The sequence below is a fragment of the Cyrtonyx montezumae genome, unplaced genomic scaffold (genome assembly GCF_038088225.1).
Source record: "Cyrtonyx montezumae isolate F1298 unplaced genomic scaffold, pur_monq_1.0 scaffold_10, whole genome shotgun sequence".
NCBI classification, from domain to species: domain Eukaryota; kingdom Metazoa; phylum Chordata; class Aves; order Galliformes; family Odontophoridae; genus Cyrtonyx; species Cyrtonyx montezumae.
Window position 1 is genome coordinate 14,385,001 of NW_027071826.1, and position 20,387 is coordinate 14,405,387.

General features: G+C 40.9%; 1 protein-coding gene across 1 annotated transcript in view; it reads left to right on the forward strand.

Annotated features, from left to right (window-relative positions):
* The window catches only part of ITPK1 (inositol-tetrakisphosphate 1-kinase), a 125,839-nt gene that overhangs the window by 98,378 nt on the left and 7,074 nt on the right, over nt 1-20,387 (forward strand). The window contains exons 5-8 of the mRNA XM_065751316.1: nt 12,407-12,505; nt 14,349-14,389; nt 18,118-18,283; nt 20,090-20,157. Of these exons, the coding sequence (XP_065607388.1) occupies nt 12,407-12,505; nt 14,349-14,389; nt 18,118-18,283; nt 20,090-20,157 (374 nt within the window). The remainder of the gene's footprint in view (nt 1-12,406; nt 12,506-14,348; nt 14,390-18,117; nt 18,284-20,089; nt 20,158-20,387) is intronic.

Consider the following 20,387-nt stretch of genomic DNA (forward strand, 5'->3'; position numbering starts at 1 on the left):
ACAGTCAACGAGTGTGAATGAATTCTTTGCTTCTCAGTGAGGTGTATTTCCTGAAGACAATGGACGTCTTTTCCTTTGGAAAAGAATTTGGTGAAAACCAGGAATTGACACTGAAAAGACGTGGAACTTTTCTCTTCACTGATCAGGTACTCTGATCATACAGTGGTGTTTCCTAACAATGTCAGCTTGGCTCAAGGGTTCTATTGGGTCCTTCTCTAGATCACTATCATGCATCCTGCCAGTGGGCATTGTGGAAGGAGAAACTCTTAGGGTTCCCAGCCCCCTTTGTAAGGATTAGTTAATCATTGAAGCATAGAATGGCTTGAGTTGGAAAGGACCTCAAAGATCATCTAGTTCCACCCCCAGACTTGAGCAGGATTACAACCGCTAGATCAAGTGCTAGATCAGGCTGCCCAGGGCCCCTTCCAGCCTGGCCTTGAACACCTCCAGCAACAGGGGTATCCACAACCTCTCTGAGCAGCCTGCTAATGGATGAATATGAGATAGGTTGTCCACCTTATTTCTGAGTGTAGGTGCAGAACTTCTAGGGAATTACGGATAGTTAGCCACAAATTCAAAAGCTTCCCACACTTACTCATCACCTTCAATGTTTTAACATTTCACTCTGTGACTATATTGTAGCTCAGTTTTCTTTGATTCCTTCCTGGTATTTAAGGCTTCTTCCTCTTGAGGTATTATTAATCGTTTTCATATATACTTCTTTGAGAAGGCTTGTGTACTTCAGACATTTCCTTACATCTTTCAAACTATTAGATAAAAGAGACGTGAAAGAGATCTACCTACACAGTTGGAAAGGGAAGAAAGTGGATGTGTAAGCCTGAGTTTTGACAAAGGGGGCTTGAGGAAACTTGGTTCTAGAGCAATCTCAGAGTTTATCCTTAAGGAAGTGCTTAAAAAGGTGGCAGCGTAGACAGGTAGGGAAGGATCAGAAATAATGTCAAGGGTATGAGCTGTCAGTCAGAAGAGCAGGTGAGATGCTGGAGTGAAGGGTGCTGGGACTGAGGGAGAGGGGGAAGGAGCTGGAGGTCCCCTATGAGGACAAGGCAGGTGCAGTGTGAGGACAGTTTATTTTACCAAAAGGAACCCTGGGTTGAGAGAGCTACATTTCTAACAGCAAGGAGGAGGATGAAAACAAAGAAGAGGCAAATATATGTATAAAACAGTACTTTTTAATAGTGTTGTAATCCTTAAGAAAGAGTACTTCCCATACACCTTGAATTCTGGCTTGAATTTGGTTTTTTGCATCACAGAGAGAGCTCTTATATCAAGCCTTAAATGGGTGAACCAGTTCCAAATATGTATATGCCTCAGTATGTTTGGTCCTTATGTCAGCAGATGGGAACTACTTGCTGAAGCTGGTATAACTCCTCCAGCCTAATGCTGTACAAAGATACACAGACAAAAAATGATTCCTACTGCTTCAGTCCCTACCAGTCAGTTATGCATGAGGTGTAATGCAGGATTAATATGTTACAAGCAAAAGATTCAATAAGCAGCAGCAAGCCTGTGCAGAAGAGCCTAAGATTGAAACCACAGAGACATACACTCAGATGGAACAGGGCAATATTTTCATTCTCTTTTAAACAAGTTAGATTGTACTAATAAGACTATTTGTAGCTAATCATTGCTGAAATGGAGAATGTGATTCAGGAGACTGTTTGTCCTGACTAGCATTGCTAGATATAAACTGAGCAAATCAGCCACAAGCTCTCTGTCATTCCTGGGCTTTATTTCAGGGTGTTTTTGTGTATGGATATCTCCTCCACTCTTGCTGTCATGATTCTTTGACAGAAGGTGATGGCAGGTTTTGTGAATTCTGGCTTTGTGTGGTAACAGACCAGATAAGAGTATGCATTTCTTTGTGTATTTAGAGTATACAGGGCAACATTGTTTAGTGCAAGACAGAAATACACGTTGCACTGTCTGCATTCTTCTTCAGTCTCTGGCAGAGATAGATATGACTGTGAGTGATTAATCTCAAGCTATTGAACATATAAGGTAAATAATAGTTCATGAAAACACAGTGGCTCCTGGGGTAGCCAAGGACTTTGATCTTTGCCTTCCAATAGCTTCACTTAGTTGCACAGTGTTTTGATCATCTGGGATGCAGTGAGGGAATGCTGCAATGTCTACCCAGAGTGTTTTGCAGTTATTTAGAAAAAGAAGAGTGCAGGGCCATCTGAGGATTTCTTAAGGGAAGAAATTAACACAGTGTAAACAGAGTGGTGTGTGTGCATTCTTTTGCTGTATAGTTATACTAACATAATTATAACAAAAAAACATACACCAACAAAACTTTCCCATGTAGAGAAGTCTTTGCTTTTTTTTCTTTCTGATGTTAAATAAAAATAGCCATAGCTTGTTTGTTTAAAGTTATTTCTTCTTGGTGGTTTCAAAGTGGGCCCTATCCACTCCACTTTGGAGAAGCCATCAAGTTTCATCTGTGCCTAGCAGCCTTTGGATGTGAGCCATGTTCAGCTGTGCCCATGGCAGGCAAGTGCAGCACAGGACCCTCTGAGATGAGAACCAGTGTTCTGTAAGGAAAATAATGTTTTTTGTTAAGTGTTTCAGAATTGCCTATGACCTTTTTTCAAATTTTTGAGATTCAAAAATACAAAATATTGATTTGGTTGTTCCTTCCACCCCACAGAGTGAACTATGAACGTTGTAGAAGGTAAACATTCCCCATATGTTTGCTAATCTGAGTAAAGATAGTGTTAGGACAGGAAGTTACGTTTTTGCATATGTAGATTTAGGGCTCGTGGTCATTTGCGTATGTTGTTGATTTGCTTGGGTTTCTCCATCCATGTTTAAGGATATATTTGTTTCAGACTAAACAGTTATATCCCCTGTTGTTTCTGAAATAGTATGTTGTTTTCTTTCATTTTACCATGCAGTGAGAAATCCATTGCTGGCACGCACTTTTGTTCTGGGAATCTGCTTTACGTAATGAAACTCAAATAAAAACAGTGGTCACCATGTCCCTGGAAAACCCTTTTGGCCTCACAGCCCCATGTTGTTAGATTTGAGCTAGACCCACAAAATGTCTGACTGGAGACACTCTGCTCAGTAGCTGCCAGTCATCACTGGTACAATGATGGTGATGTGCCTCTCCAAATAGGGATATCCCAAGGTCTTGATGCATTCTGTAGATCTGCATGTAAGCTCTTGCACTGCATGGTGTGCTCATACACACGTGAGATGGTGAGGCAGTAAGGACTAGGCAGTTGCTCACATTTTCACCTTTGCCAGTTGTGCAGCCTGGACTAGAAGCTGAGAGCCACGTTCTGCCTGCTTTGAGCTGAATCAGAGCTGCTGCAGTGAGTGTCTCTGATGTCTTCATCTGGCTAGTGGCTAGTACTCAGCATCGCCCAAGAAGACTCTGCCTTGGTGAAAGTTGTATCACTGGTTCACCAGCCTTGGGGCTCCTGCTTTGCCTCTGACCCAGCACATACCAATTGGAAATGATATTTACGGAAAGCATGGAACATACATTGTATAGTCTCTTACAGGATTTATCTTCCAAAAGCTCATTACACTGATCTGGTTGTAAAGGCCATCAGCCGTGTTAGATTAAAGCTATAAAGAACTCCTCTTGACTCTCTACTCTTCTGGATACTCTAATGTCTGCAAACGAACTCTGTCATGGACAAGAAAAAACTGCCTGTGTCATGGCTGGCATCATCCCCCCACCATGAATATTCTCAATGGTAGTTTTATTTTTTTGGTAGACAATGTAATTTGTGTAAGACATGGAGAGATTGATTCTGCAGCCAACTGAAAGTAACTCAATTAAGTCAGTAGAGTTACATGCAAATAAAATCAGTAAGGAATTCAGTGTAGGGCCTTCAAAGATCACCTTAGATCCCTGAGTGTGAATAGCAGCCCACTGCTGCTCTACTTTGAACCGGATTTTTTATTAGCATCAATCCACTGTGAGGTTCCTTGGTGCTATGTTATCTGTTCAAGCACATGAGGACCCTTGTGTTAATGCCCTTACTTCAAGTTCCAAAGTGTAACAATATATTTACACAAAATCTGGTGCTCCCTGGCCATGTTCTAGCAGTGAGTGGTTATACAGGTGAGTACAGACCACCATCTGCTGCTTTCACCCACCATCTAGGCCAGAGGGGTTCAGTCCAGCATCCCACCAGCTCCTGTCCTGAAAGTGTATAGTTCGAGGATGGGAATTTGGGTTGGAAATTGTTGCGTATTAGTCTTAAGTTTTTTGGCTCAGTATTTGGGCAGTGGAAGCTTGAAATAAGCTGCACTGAACTATCAATGCAAGAGGTATTTCAGAGGACAGAGCTGTAATTGGACACTAGCTCTTGGTTCTGAGACACATTTTTCATTCTGCATACTAAGGTAACATGTTGGTAAGAGTGCTAAACTTGGAGACTCCTGTTGCTTCAGAATGGGAGTCATTACTGTGACTAGGCTACATGGGTAAGTATGTGACATCACTGCTTAGAGGCAGCTGAGTTGCCTTTAACTGGGGTTCAGGTATTCAGATAGAACCTTACATTTACATTTTAAAATAGAGAAGGCTTACAGAGCAGATTTTGCATTGTCTCTCTTCCAGAAATCCCTTTAGGGTTTCACAGTTATCAGTACTTCCAAAGCTGGGGTTCTGAGTAGGACATTATTGGGATAAAAATGCAGATGAATTCTTCTTTGAGACTGCCAAGTAATCCTTTTGTGTTTTTTTTTCTTGTTGAGGAAAATGGCTTTCATGCTTCCCATATCACTGGAAACGTTCCAGCCTGTAAAATGATCCCCTGACTTTTTAGTACAGCTTAATCACTCCACAGAATAAATCTTATAGTTTTAACATAAGTGGGTAGTTCTAGCAATTTTTTCTAGGCTTTTTGATTTATCAGAAATCTTTGCTTAAGATTGTTCTTTACACAGCGCTTTAGAAGCACCAGAAGCTTATATTCTTCTTCTGGAAAGTGAATCCATTTCTCCCATTTTTGTGTAGCCAGGTATATCCAAGTGCCTCCCTGAGAGCCTCCACATGTGGTGCTACTGGGAAACCTAAAAAGAAGAAGGGGGATGAAGCCTGTAGGTAGTCTACTTCTGGTTAATCCTCCTACATTGCTGGAAACAGACTTTAATTCTGAAGTACAGTAAGCATATAGCATATCCAAAAATACTGCATTTTTCAAGCACCTGAAATAATGTATTTTAAAAATAGAGAGAAGAGAGTGGAAGTGGAAGTGTAGAAGAGTTGAACTTAAAGTTGAAGTTAAACTGCAAAGCTTTCTGTCCCTTGTGTTTGCATCGTGGTGGGTAACTGCTCTTACCCACTGAAAAGTTAGGTAATTTGATGATCGACACACATCTACAAGTTGTTCCTCTGATCTGTCTTCTGAATGGGATGAGATAATCTTTCACCTCTGAACTTGCTCCATTTCTGTGAGCTCACACTGTCGGCGAAGTCAATGAGCAAGTTTCACCACATGTCTGTTTTAACTTAAGGCAAGTCTGTAGCTGCACTCCAAATGTGCTTCCAAATACCCTTGAGGCTTAATCACAATGAGTAAGCTGAATGTTTGTTTGCAAACTGCTTCTTTCATCCTAACTGACCAAGAAAGGTGAATTCCTTTCCTGGGAATCAGGAAGGAGCACCCTTTTTAACGAGGAAAGTGGGCATAAGATGAAAATCTAGATATAAAATATTGGAGAGGACACTGTACAGACCATAGCTTTGTGAAATGGTTATCTGTGAAGAAGGATTGAGCAGGGGAACCTGGGAGAACATCCATCAGGCTGCCTTTACTTTGACTTTCTCCTTTATTTCTTAACTTCTATCGTTGCTTTTCAGTGTGAGCTGAATCCATTGTTTTCAGAAGCTTAACTAGTACTGCTGAACTGCATGTGAATGGCAGGTTCCTTGGGAGCTTTTGAATACTTATTTGTATTCAGTTATTAGATTTCCTCACTCACAGCCCAGCTGCTTCAAAATCACCAGTTTATTAGACATGAAGACTGTTGCTTCTGCAGATGTTCCATTTAGCATAGTCAGTGCACAATTCCTTGTATTTAAAGCACTGGCAAAGTTAGTATCATGCCCCAGAGCTAAGTTTCCTCTGCCCTCTTGTGTCTTTGGAATACACTGCTAAACACACCCCAAATACAGAAGTTTCATTATAAGAGCTGGAATTTTCTCCATCCAGACTTAAAAGTAAAAGGCTTAACCCATGCTTATTGAGCTATGATTTGAATCTTCAGTGATATGTATGGATCAACATATATTTGAGCTAAAACTGCTCTGCCAGTATTTCACACAAACATAAATTTCTGAGGGGAGGCATAAACAACTTGAGATTATTTTTAGTACAAGAATAAGCCTGATAAACACTATGAAATTTTGATTTTAATGAAATTTCAATTGAAAAATGAAGTACCAGAGAAAGCAGTGAGAAGGGGGTTATTTGAGCATAGAAGAAGGAACAGTTCAAAGCTCTAATAATTTTACAGAGATTAAAGACATTCAGAAGACTAAAAACAAAAACAAAAAACAAAAACAAAAAAACCAGTCATGTAGTGATTTAAATTAAAATACCTTTGAGTTCTTGGTTGTTTGTTGTTGTTGTTGAAAATGAATTTAGGAGATGGGTGAGCTGGAAGTTCGGATTTTCTCCCCTTATTGTATTAGGCAAAAAAGGTGTTGCACTGGCTGCACATTCTCCTTTACCCGCAGGACTAGAGTGCAGCAGTGCAAACTGGTGGAAGCTGCTGTGAAGCATGGCTTACTGAACATCTCCATTTATTTTTTTAGAGATTTAAGCATCTTCAAATCACAGAGCCAGCTGTTCTATTAAAGGATGGTTTTTCACACTAGAATAGGAAGTTCAGAGTTTGATATGGTCTGCTGTAGATCTTTTAAATAGCTTATAGCTTCACATTTGCTCTGTGAGCATTTGGTGGTGACTGATCTGAGCCAGTCCTGATTTTGACACAGGTATTGTTCTAGTTATCTTAATGAGTGTTTACAGCAAAGACCAGCACTTTTCAAGAGCAGCTTTGTCATTTCTTTGTAATTAGTTATGTGTGATATGGAGATTGTGCACCTCATTTCTTCAGAAACAAACCTGATAGCCTTTCCAGCCACAGAGAGAAACTCAAGAGTGCTCTATTTGTAATTGCTAAACAGAATTAAGGGTCATAGCTTTAAATGCTTCAGGACAAGTCTGTAACATACCCAGGGGACTCCAGGCCTTCCCTTGTGCTGTGTTAGCAAACTTCTATGTCCCTCCACCTGCTTCAGAAATTTATTGCAGCAACTCCTTTTACCCTTCGCTTCTTATCAGTGTGCTCCTGGTATCTCCTGGTTGTAAACAAAGATGTTGCTTCTAAAGTGCCTGAAGAGAAGAGAAGACATTCCTGAGTGAACGCCTTTTGTTTTTCCAGTAACTCTCTCAGAATTTTGGTTGCTGATGTTCAAACTGAAGCTTTGAACAGTAGTTAGTTCAGCTGATGCCTTGGTCGCATCAAAAGATTTTTTCCTTTAAACTCTCCTTAGTGTAACTTCAGGAATCATTCCAGCTCTGCAGAGAGGCAAAGTCTTCTCCTGCTTTGCAAATAGGGATTTTTGAGATGTGACTGGTGGTCATGGTCTCATGGCATAGAATTGGTGGTGTTGACAGTAAGTATCTGTTCTTCAGCAGGTGTCCCTACATTAGGTAGTGAAAGATGATGAATGACTGGGTAGGGATACATGTTGAGAGAATTACAAGGTAGCAACCAGAATTGAAACTGTAATTCTGAAGTTGAATAGGTAATAGCACCCTTAAGGTTTCAGTCCTAGCTATGAGTTTTGAGCTACTCTCACAGCCAATCTGTGAGCCTGAACTGTGTTGGGTTTTTTTTTTAACCTTTTTCTGAAGAAAAGGGAATGCATTTTTTTATTTATGAATACATAACATGGGATCTGCAATTTATTATTTGTTGTCTTAGATCTCCAAAGTTGTAAAGACAACAGAAATCTGAATAGGAAAATATTTTATGGTTTGTCTTGTTCTTGTGGTTTAGGCTTTTTTTTTTTTTTTTTTTTTTGCAGCTGCCCTATGTGTCAGTACTTCATAACCATCTATAGTGCAGGGACCATCGATCCTTATCGAATATCATCCGGGCCTGTCTTGTATGGTGCTGTCACAGTGGTTTCCATTTATTACCATATAAAGTTTGATTAAACAGAACATCCATGTTTTACTCTTATTCTTCCTTTATCTGATTTATCCACCTGCTGCATGGCAGTGTGTATTCAGTGCTGGACTTCTCATGCCTTCTTTCTTTCAGGGATTTGGGTACCTTTTAGTTGTTTTTCAGTTTGTATGCAGGTCACCAGTGGTGCACAGAGCCTGGGTGGGGGTCACTGCTCAACACCTCTTGTTAGAGCAAGCCCCAAGCATTAAGGTTTCAGCCAGTTCTCAAAGCCAGAAAACCTTATTCCCCAGCCAGTATTTACTCTGCATCTTCCACTCTTTATATCCCAGTCTCTCCTATTACCCTCATTGAGCTTCATCCAGAATAATGCCCTCGTTCCATGAGATTGGAGCACTGCTGTGGCAAAGTTCATGTCTGGTGCCCCAAATCTGCACAGCAGGAGGCCATTACTGCCTGGCCCAGCTATCACTCATGGCCTGGTGATGCCTGCTTCCCTGCTGGCTTCAGAGATCACCCGTTGCTCTGTGTTGGCAGTCAGCAAGATCGCAGCCATGGTCTCCATGTGAAGGTGAGGAAGGGGGGGGTTCAGTGTTGGTAGCAATAGAAGGACAGAAATGACAGTTAATAAACACAGAGAAGAAATTGGGATGGGACGAGATGGGAGAAAATGCAAAATGTTCACAAGAAAGGAAGGAAGAAGTAGGAAGCCACCTGAGCTTGTACAATCATGAATAAAAGAGAAGAATTTAAAGAATATGAAGAAAGCAAAACAGCACAAACTATATACCAAGACATGCTGTAAAGATAAGGACAAAGATAGCAGGAGGGATATAGTGATATTTTGACCTTACATTTGAATGTGATGTGTTGTTTCTAACAACAAAAAACGCTACAGATATTTTTGGTACTTGCCTGAACCAAGGGCTGAACCCTGCCAAGTCTGAACAGTCCTTATTGCTGTCAGGTTGGCAGCTCAGAGTTGACATGGCCTACCTCTAGGGCAGTTTCCAAGGGCAGGTCTCTGACAGACCACCAGACACTTAGAAAAAGTAAAGAAATACCACTTAGTAAATGCACTACAAAAATATGTAACCTCTTTTATCACTGCAGTCCTCTGACACATGGAGAGATTTTCCCTTCTGTGATATCTTTGTTCATTAAAGGCCGCTTGAGGATGGGGCTGATAACCATGGTTATCTACTGGTTGTGTGACTCAAAGCATGCGTGCACTGTGAGGAGGAAATGCCTGAGTTATGCTTTCTGACCCAAACTGGAGAGTATATAAATTGTGTTTCTAACAGTTTCCTGAGAACTAAGGACATTTGTGCATCGCCGAAGGTGGAAGATGAGGTAGCCTCTTCCAAACAGACTGTGTCAACACAGAGTCAGTGGTAGGGCCAGACTCCTGTCTCTCATTCTCACCTATAGACTGTTCATTTGTATGTTTCCTGTTTCCTTTTTAACAATGGTTCACCATGGTGACTGGTCACTACTGGCTTGGGAAGGGACAGCAGCAGTGGCCAAGCATTCTGCACCCAACTTGTAGGATTTTGCTATAGCTGCTAACTGTTGCAGGAGATGAGGGGAAAGTTACGTGTGCCTGTGGCTATTTGTTGCACCACATAGAGTATATGGTGTAATTTTGTGCTGATTAAACCCAGTTTTGAGACTGAGCCTCAGACATAGTATTGTATGTCTATCCTGGACCTCTGGGCAGAGAAGGTGTGCTTAGACTCCACTCACTTTGATAGTAGGAGCTCAGTGTTGAGTGAAAGCTTCAGAGTTTGTTTGCTGCCGTTGGAAGGAAGAAAGGATCATCACTAACAACTGGAGAACTTTTATAAACTGACAGCCACCTTCAAAATTGCAGTGTGTGCAGTTAAACTCCGAGCCGCACTTCTAGCTGTAGGCTGTACTGAAATCTTGGGTTGAGTGAGCATTTGTTTGGTTTTGGGTCTATCTGTGAATTAATGGTTTGTTCTAGCAGCTTTAGTGGGCTAGAATTGACTTATTGGTGGAGAAAATATCATTGCTGTGCTAAGTTCACAGGAGCACACTGAGATGGTAAGAGTCTTCTCTGATAATTTTTGTTTATCCAGGTGGTCTTTTCTACATACAAAGTGAAAGAGATTACTATTCACCCCTTCCTTCATCTCCCTATACAAGTGCAATATAATTAGCAGGAACACTGAAACTTTCCTGTCTCCAATTGCTGTTTGCAGGAGAGAGCAATGGAGGAAGGTGAGATGGAACCATAAGTCCCTCTTCATTTGCACTCTGAAGGCAAAGTTTTTTGTGAGCCTTAAGCATATGGGTGGGAGAGCTGCCAAGGCAAAGTTGCTCCCAAGTATCTGTAAACTAAATCTGATTCCTTAAATTCATCCAACTAAGGAACTTTCTTTCACTCTGGCAAAGGCTTGTAAATATTGCAGTACCTGTCACTTTTGGATGCCGCTTTCTGTTTTCGTAGCAGCAAACTGAAAACTTTGAAGTCTGGGATGTTTTGTTTAACTTTGTAAAGGCTGACCTCAAAGCGTCGATATTTCTGTTCCTTTTAGGAGGTATGAAGATACTCTTTTCAGAGAAAAATTCTTGTAGCAACAATATTGCTAATGGCTAGAGTTCTTAAATGATCTCAGAGCACTGAAGCAGCTATTGAGATCTGTATACCAAAGTATAAAAGTTTTGCCTCTCTTTTATTTTCAGTGTTGCTATTCCTCGTCTGTATAAGAGAAAATGCATAAATGTGTACTTAAAATGAATTGAAAAGCATTAATCCTGATAATGCTTTTAAGCAGCTTCTAAATATGCAGTACTCTGAGAGTGTATAGTTGATTTTAACTGGGGTTTTAGTTTACATGTTCTTCTTAATATCTGCATAGCATAGCCTCCACCTGTTTGGGTTCTCTGTACTTGCTGGAATGATGTGGGTGTTTGCAGGGCATGTTTTGCTTATTTTCAAGAAAAATTGTTAGCAAACTCAAGTCACAGGTTTGTATTAGCCAGGTATAGTTGTTCCCATCATGTATAACGGTTTCACGTGGTGTCCCTTGAAATAAATCTTATAAATGAGTTTTGGCAAACCCATTCTGAGCTATGGTTTCATATTGTCAGCTAACTTGAGTTATAATTCATGACTCCAAAGTCATTCTGGCCACAGTTAAAACATAGTGGACATGGTATTTTTAAGACTGTCCTCTTTGAGGAGTTTATTAAATGGTTACTCTTGTTTGTGTGATGTTCTTGATTTGATTTTGTTGATGTGTGTCTAGCTTTTGTCTGAAAATCTTTGGTCTCTAACCTGTTGCAGAGCTGTAGCTGAAGCCAAGGTCCTCTTTACACTTGAAGTTTCAACCCAACCCTCTTGAGAGATGGAGGTTTATGGCTGAACACTTTGAATCCTACTGTGCCTTCCCTACATTCCTGCTGCATGCCTAGGGGAGTTAAAGTTCTCCTACAGGGAACAGGACATAAGTCTTAGAGCACTTCAGTCTACTGAATCACTAAGAAGGCTCTTTTGACTTCAGCCATCCCACAACCTCATCTGAACAAGCACAACCTGAACAGCAACACCTTGGAGCAGATCTACTCTGTTAAATTTTACTAGGGTTTCTTTGTTTTCTTCTCTTTAATCGAAGTCCACTGAAGAGGCTTGCCAAGGTGTCTCCATGGAAAGCAGAGTTCTGTCTCTAGATTTGCTGGACCAGATGAGCACTGCTTTCATGGCAGAGATGTTTCAATGCACAGTGGGATATATTGTGTATCTCTCACCTTGTCTGAAGTGCATCCACACTGAAATCTGCTGCGTGAGTGGCCCTACAGTAATCCCTGCTTTGAGAGACTGCTTGCTCCCACCACACTTGCTACCATACAGGTTTCAGTAAAATGCTAAAAGCTAACATCCCAATGGCTTTTTGCTTCACAGGCTACAACTTATGAACTTATATATTTCTGAGCAATTTTTTTTGCCTACCTACTCGAGTAAACGTGCGACTTATATTTCCATTTTAGTGTGTCCAAAATTTAGCCTTTTGTCTTCTGAAATGTTTCCAGAATTGCAAATTCCTGTCTGGCTGATAGTCTTCCTGATGTTTTAGTATCAACTGGTAAAGTATTGCAGACTACCAAGAAGCAGTTGGTTTGAAGAGAGCTTGTTAAGATGCAGCTGAGAATTAAACCCCTGATCTTAATTTGGGCTCTTTTTGTCTTGTAGATGAGAGGATCTGTTCGCCACCCTTTATGGAGCTGACAAGTGCCTGTGGAGAAGATACCTTGCAGCTTATAGAGAAGAATGGTCTGGCATTCCCATTCAGTATGTATATCGTTTTTTAATTGGTACTTCAATTAGCTTTGGAATATTGCACCAAACCCCCCCAAGAACATCATGGCCAACATTGCAGGAGAGTGTATTTCATTGCCAAAGTGTGCAGGCTGTTAAAACCTTCAGATTCTCTGAAGCAATCTGATTGGAATGTGGAATAAAATCCCTCCCTGTCCGCTTTTGTTTTGCATTTTATTGATGTTCGTTACTTTAAACACCTCTACAGTAAATATGTGTTCCTGGGAAATGCTAATAGTTGTAACAAAGTTAGCCTCTTGCCCTGAACTTGTGCAAGAGATTTTTCCTGCCAGCTGCAGTCATTATTTTTCTTGAGAAAATCATTCCCTTGCTGACTGCCCATTTTTCCATCACCCCTCCCTTTCCATGGATCTGGCTGCAAATTATAATCTTAGAGAGTGAAAGAAAGTATAAAATATATATCACAGGCTCCAAAGGCCTACAGTCTCAAACAGCTGCTGTGATCTTTTTGTGCTTTTTAGTGGGTTTTGTTGTAGGGCTTGTGCTTTAATTTATTCCTTTATTTGATTTTTTCCAGTATTAAGTGAGTTGAATTGGTTAGTTGGTGTTTGTTCCCTTGGTGTTTGCCTCATCTGTTAGGTTCAGAGGTAAAGTTGCGTGGAAAAAACATGTTTTGCCCTTGCTGCCATCACTCTCCTAAAAGAGATAAGACCCCTAAAACTAGAAAGCAGAAATTTAGAGCCCACTGAGTGGCTTTGACACCCCTTCCTGATCCCATGTGCACTATGTTCTTGTCTCAGTACAGGCTGGCTAGTGCTGATCCTGTATTGTATCAAGCAGCATGGTCTATGTGTTTAGAAGGCCTGAGTCAGTTCCTCTCAATGATTATACAATAAAAAAAATAAAAAGAGTGACACGGTGGGAGTGCTTTTTCCTGATTCTTATATTTAATTTTTTTTCTAAATTCTCCTGCTTTCCAAAGCATGTATCTATGAGGCATCATGCACCACTTTCCAAAATGTCCAGTTACAACTTATTTTAGACTCTAGTGCAGGCCATCTACCTTTATTCTTTTAGCAGCCCCCAAAGAAGTCTTGTCCTGTCCACCTCCTCACTACATGCAAGTTTTTTATCTCCTCTGCGTAACATATAAGTAATATCTTCTTTGCACATTGTGTGGCTCCCAGGATCCTCAGCTCCTTCCTGGTTTCATAATGGCAGGAACATTTTTTTTATTCTTCCCTCCTGCCAGTTTAGAAATGGAAATGGGAACCATGTAGATATGCAGAGCAGATAAGGAGTATGGAGAAGAAAGAACTGCTGTGTTCTCTCGCTTTTTTGTTCTCATCCATGACTTCCTGTGAAAAATGTGCTGTACCTTAGTTTGGTTCAGACCGCTTGGTCTCCAGCCCTTCCTTAGGAACAGGGAAGCAGGAAAAGCAGTTGGTTTCCAATGTGTCCCAGCTCCCTTGTCTTCAGGACAGTGGTTTTTTTGTGCTACGTGTAAATCTCTTCTGCCACAGGCAAAACCACAAAGCTATGGAGAAGCCTCTGAGTGGGCAGGCTGGCAGTACCAGTGGTAGTACTGACTCTTGAGCTTTCCACCTCTGTCTCATTCCACAAGTGACCTCTGTTCACACCTCAGTTCCAGGGGTAGGTGGGAGGGCAGAGCTTAGAGCAAGCTAAGCTTTGCAGTGATTGAGGATGCTGTTAAAGCAGTGGCTGTCAGTGTTATCTGGTACAGTCAGTGCCTCCAGTGTTTGTAGGTGTGGGTGGGAATGGATTTGTCGATGTTTTGCGTGTCCTATCTCAGTGGTGCTTTTTTCTTTGTTTTTTTTTTTTTTTTTTAATTTAGTTTGTAAAACCAGAGTGGCCCATGGAACCAACTCTCATGAGGTGAGTTAAAAACTCTTGCAGCTCTACTTCCACTCCCCCTACGGCTGTTTGGTTGGTGCTTTCTGATCCATTAGGAAGTCAGAATGGGGGCTGTGCCCAAACCACTCACATTTTCCCACACATCTCATTGGTTTAATAACACCAGTATTTCTGGGGTTTATCTGAAAGACAGCCAAGTCTGTTGTTACCCTCCTGACATAAAGCTCATTGTAGCATTTTCGAGCTTCTATTATCTAATTTTCTTGCTTCCAACAGTTTGTAGTCAAGCTCTGTCTGCAAGGTGTCTCCCTCGTCAGGCTCTCTTCTGGTGGGAAGTTACACCAAGGGGTGGGGGTTTCTGCTCTACCATGCTTCCCCTCCAAAATTTATGTGGTGCTGGTGAGAAATGGTTTTTGCTGCAGATGAAGCAGATGTGAGTAAAGGCAGGCTGGTTCCTACTGGAGCCATAGGAATAGCAAATCGTGTCTGTTTCCAGGCATGTCCAGTTGTAGTAGTGTGGTTGAAGCTGTGGGAAAAAACAGATCTGGTAGCATTATCTGCTCTTCCTCATTCCCGTAAGGCAATTGCAGTTAAAACGGTTATGTATTCCTGGAAGGAGTGCATTCTCTATATGAGCTTAGCTTCCTCTAAATTTAGGCAAGTTGAGTCCTGATTTAATTCTTTTCCATTTGTGCTTCTTGCCTTCCTGCATACCACAGCTCAGTTTTGAGAATCCTGTCCTCCCTGCTGGCTCCAAGAATGCCTGGCTTCCTTTGTTCGCAACATGGTCACTGTTCCAGGTTTCCCAGCTGCTCCTGAAATGTGCAGTATGTTGCTGCAGCATCTCTGGGAAGCAAAGGCCCTAAAGTAAAGTGCCAGTCTAGATGAACAGAATGCCTACAGCTGAACTTCTGAATGGACAGCGCTTTTAAAAACACAGCTAGGTTTTTCATTAAGGCTTAGCTTGGATCACTTTACAGGCATGACAGACAGTTCTGTTAGTTTGCTGGAGCAGCTGCTATGAATTTTTGCTGTTATTCTTGAGAGCACTTGGGACTGCATTGTTAATGAATTTAAGACTCTGGTTCTCTGTTGATTTTTCTGTGTAGAGTTCCTCTGCAAGTGCAACCTGGAATGTATGAAGCTTTCAAGGCCTGTCCAATTACGCCTTGTCTTACATTTCCCTATTGAATATTTCCTTTATAAAGCACAGACATACCATTGCCTCTGCCAGAATTCCATTTTCTCAGCAAAAATTAGACTAAAATATAATTGTTAGCTGCATTTTATCACTTGAACTTAAGACTAGAGCCAAGAAGGGTCCCCTGAAAAGAAGCCCAAAGTCTAGCATGGCATTTTACATATTTAGTAGTAATAGTTACTTTTGAAATTGCTATGTTCTCAGGAGTGATCCAAAATTATATTTATAGATCCAAAATTATATTTCTAATCAGAGAGGAACTGTCTTGTAAATGTTATTTTATGGGTAGTAATGGCAAGGGAAGTGTAGAATAAATAGTCTGCTTACAGTACAGTCTGTCTAAAAGATAGTAGCTCTAGAAGAGAGAAATTGTTACTTGTTTTATTAATGGCTCCTCCTTTGGCTTTTGCTAAATTGCTTAATTCACTGTAGAGATATTCCCACTGCAAAGTTGACAACGAAACTAGAATGCAATCTGGTCACAAATCTGTTTTTCTTCATAAGATGACTATTCAAAAAGATCAAGTGCTGGCTAACAGGGCCAGCTGAAGGTACAGGCTTGAATTTGGGCTTGGTGCCAGCCTTGTCTGGCAGACTTCATATTTTGCTGTGAAAACATAAACTAGTTAGGTCAGGTGCTGTTAGTATTCGTGTCCCACGGTTCCACATGGCTTCTGCACTGCAAATTGCATCAGCCAGCTCAGCTCTTGAACCCTACTTTGCCAGCACCATTTCTGTTAGAAATGGAACACAGACGATGCCTAAAGGTTCTCCTTCCCTGCTGCTAGTAGGTCAGAACACAACTGTCCTTTGGTAAAGTTGCTCTAAGACATCAGTGGGACCCATGATGTGAAAAAAAACATGTCTAGAATGTGTCTTTTTTCTAAATACTGAGCAGACAGGAATAAAAAGCAGGGAACCATTGTGTTGGTTTTTTTCAGACTGAATTCCTTAAAGACATTGACATTAAAGTTTTTTGCTGCCAAATATTTTGTTTTGCCTTCAAAAGAGCTCTGCCTCTGTTACAAGGAATGCCATTTGGAAATTATGATATAAAATACAATTCCCATGTTACTGCCAGACACAGCAGGTCTGTGCTAGATGACAAAGGGCAAGTACACCCTGCAAGCAAATTCCTGGATCTGTATTCATGCATGCTAAAGGAATGAGACATCCCAGTGAACCAGCGTAACACAGCACCACGGGAGTTTTATGGGTTATATGCTAGTCCATGGGGCTGTCAGCACAGAGCAGAAGAAAAAATTCATGTGGTTTCTATGGTGGGTCAGTTCTGTGCTGAGAATATAAACTCCCTGAGTTTTCACACTTGCAAAAAAAAAAAAAAGTGATAAGTACCTGAAGGAGTGGTTTCCAGGAATTAATTAACTAATATTTGCAGAGAACACTTGAAGGACAGGAATAACATAGTTTTTGCCAGTATAATATTGTAGATATTATAAAGCCAACTGTCTGTGCACAAGGAGAAAAGAACAGTGGTTCTTGTTCTTGCCAACAGTGGAAGACAAATGAGTTGATGATATTGCTTTGATTCAGCCTGATGGACAATGCTGCTGGCTAGAGTAGGTTTCTTGCAGAGGTTATCACCAGTCACAAATTCAGCCTGTGTGTCAAACAACTGGCATCTGGTGTAGTAGAGACAGAATAAGAGCATCAGCTGCAAGTAGACACTGAATGCTTACACTGACTTAACTTAGAAAATGTTAATCTCCTGAGTCATCATGCTTATATACAGATGGTTCTGTGATACTATGTCATCTACCAGATAAGGTGCAAAGCAGAATGTTAAATAGGTAGAGAAAATACATGCTCAGACCTTTAAATGTGTAGTCACTACATCATTTATGATGCCCGTGTTTTTGATCAACGAACATCAGAACACTTCTCTGCACCTCTCAGCATCAAGTCCATCGTTTGAGGCAGCTGGTGTTCATCATTAAGGCCCTATAAATGACTTCCTTTTGGGCATATTTTTTACAGTTCCTTCAAGGGAACTGTACATTTGGAATAATGGGTGAAAACTGAAAATCACTGGCCCCAAATTCTCAGTAAGAGATACTGGGTGCTGGAAAAAGTTATTTGATGACGTAGGTGAAACCCCATTGCTTACAACACAGGAAATACAGCTTCAGAGACAAGCATATATTGATAGTACACAAAGACCTACACCTTCACACTTCTGTTATTCTCATGATACAAGCTTGTATTTGTTCAGACTGGTTGGCTGTATTGGTCAAGTATTTTATCATCTTTTTTTCTTCTAAAAACATGTGCTTCCAGTAGCATTCTTAATAGAATTGGGTAAATGAAATTGTGAAGGGCTGAGAATAAAATTTTCATTAAAAATGGAAGTTATGCTGCCAGTTGTATCTGAAGAGTTGTGTGCCAGTGAAATGTAATGAAGTAGGACTGGCTGCTGAGAAGGAATCCACCTTTGGTCAATAAATATCTACCAGTAGATGATCCCCCTCACTGGTTGTTGGTAAATACAAGATTACTGATGGATTTCTGTACAACTGTGTGTTTTCAGATGGCGATCATCTTCAACCAGGAGGGTCTGAAAGCTGTCCGTCCCCCTTGTGTCATTCAAAGCTTCATCAACCACAATGCTGTGCTGTATAAAGTGTTTGTAGTTGGGGAATCCTACACAGTGGTGAAAAGACCATCTTTAAAGAACTTCTCTGCTGGAATCTCAGGTACGTGATGCTGATTTAAAATGATGGTTCTTAGAGCCTTAGCAACAAACAGCTCACAGGAAGCTCAAAAGAATCTTTGAGAAGATTAATTAAATGAAGACATCTGGTTCTTATATGTTACTTCTTCTGTATTATTTCAGTAAGAAGGGAGATAACTCAAATGCTCTGGAATATATATGAATGACATCTATATAGTAAATATTTATGCAACAGTAAATAGAGTCTTACCTGTTAGAAACAGTGTTTTGTGTAATGTGGAAATGTGGAGAGAGAGAAATTCTCTGATTTCATAGTAAGGTCACATCATTTGTTCCGGAGTTTGTTTATAAATGTGCTTTGGAGAGGATTTCCTGGATTCCATCGCTTCAGAACTTCCTTTCCTTATTTTTACCTTGATTATATATGTGTGTGTTTAAATTAAAAATCACTTGTGCTTTCCCCTAAATATGAGGCCCATTGTTGTAAACCTTGGTGTAAGTGTCCTTTGTTTTGTGGATACCAGCTGTTTGAGAACAGGAGGAGTGGACTTGTCAGTAAGGACAGTGATCCTCCTGTATGTTATGAGATGGCAGTCGCATGAAAGGTTTTCATTAAAATATTGCTAGAATTTCCTGTGTGGAAAAATAATTCAGAGCTACATAACTCAGAGCTACATTCTGTGGGATATCAGAAGCAAGAAGGAATTAGGAGGGCTTGGATCTCCCTATCAGCTAGCAGAAATATGAATGGACAGGGTTCTTCTTAGGCAAAGGTATACGCTAAGTGTACGCAGGCTGTGAAGGTGCTTGGTTCTCCCTGGAGCTCACAGTGGACGGAGTCCTGCAGGTGGACAAATCTAGCAGGTAGCAGAAGGAGGGGAAGGGATCAAGTTGAAGGAGATGAACAAACAAGTTCCTATTTCTTGTAACTTTTCGTAGTGATTTCTGCTGATCTTAATATATCAATATGTGCTCGCGATCGCATTCCATGCGCAAGGATATTGTTAGTTTATGTGGAGTTCAGTAGGATCCTATGGTAAAAGACCTTGTCTGTAGGTATATGTGGCAATAGGTTGGATATATTTACTTGCAGGAGTGCTATGCATCCTGTTCAAACGAAATAGCCTGAACATATGGGTGTTCATATAAAACACTATGACGGGATGTGGTTTTGCTGGATGAGAATATGTTAAAGCATCTTTTTAAAAATGCCTTTGCTAACATCTCATCCATTAGTGTAAGACCTTAAAGTTGCCTGGAAGTTTATGTAAAATAAGTTGGGTAGGCAGATTAGGGTAAGTATCTGGCTTTCTTTCCCATATCAGTAGAATTCCAAGGGGGCCAGGCTACAAGGACCTCCTTAACCTACCTAGCAGGCCTGCTGGTGGTGCGGCACTCCCTGGAGCTGACCGAAAATACAGGGCCTTTCTAAATGGGAGGAAAAGCAAGAGCAGTACATGGTGGTCTCAGAGTTCAGAGTAGATTTAAGTTTGCTTTTCACAGTTCTCCCAACTTTATCATACATGGCCCTGCGGTTGCTCTTAAATGTCATGTCAGAGGCCAGCACGCCTTCTGATCTGAGCAGTCTTATTGAGTGTATCAAATTGGTAGAAATTAACTTCACTATTAGTTGATTTTGCTGGATGGATGAATCAAAACTAGTTTTTTTTATTAACTCCTCATAGTTAAAAACGTGGCCCAGGTGGGGCCACCTTGTATTGACCAGGACTGGATTCCGTGGGCTGCAGTGCCACCTGCTGTTCCTGGACTCATCCTTTGGAAATTAAAGTCCACTGTACAGTTATTTACAGCCTTCTTTTAATTCCAGACAGAGAATCGATATTTTTCAACAGCCACAATGTCTCAAAGCCAGAATCATCATCTGTCTTAACAGCGGTAAGTATGCTTGTTCTTTTCCCTCTAGTGGAACTGGAAGACTATCTAGTCCTTTCTTATCAAAGTGCTGGTAGCTAGCAGCTCTCCTCTGTTTATCTGCTTCCATGTTGCCAGCTGAGGTCTGTTTGGTATAATGAACCAGCATGGCTGTGTGTCCTTCTGGTATTCCTTACCAAGCTCTGGTGTGGAAGCACTGATCAGCAGGCCTGTCTGCTACACACCAAGCCTGA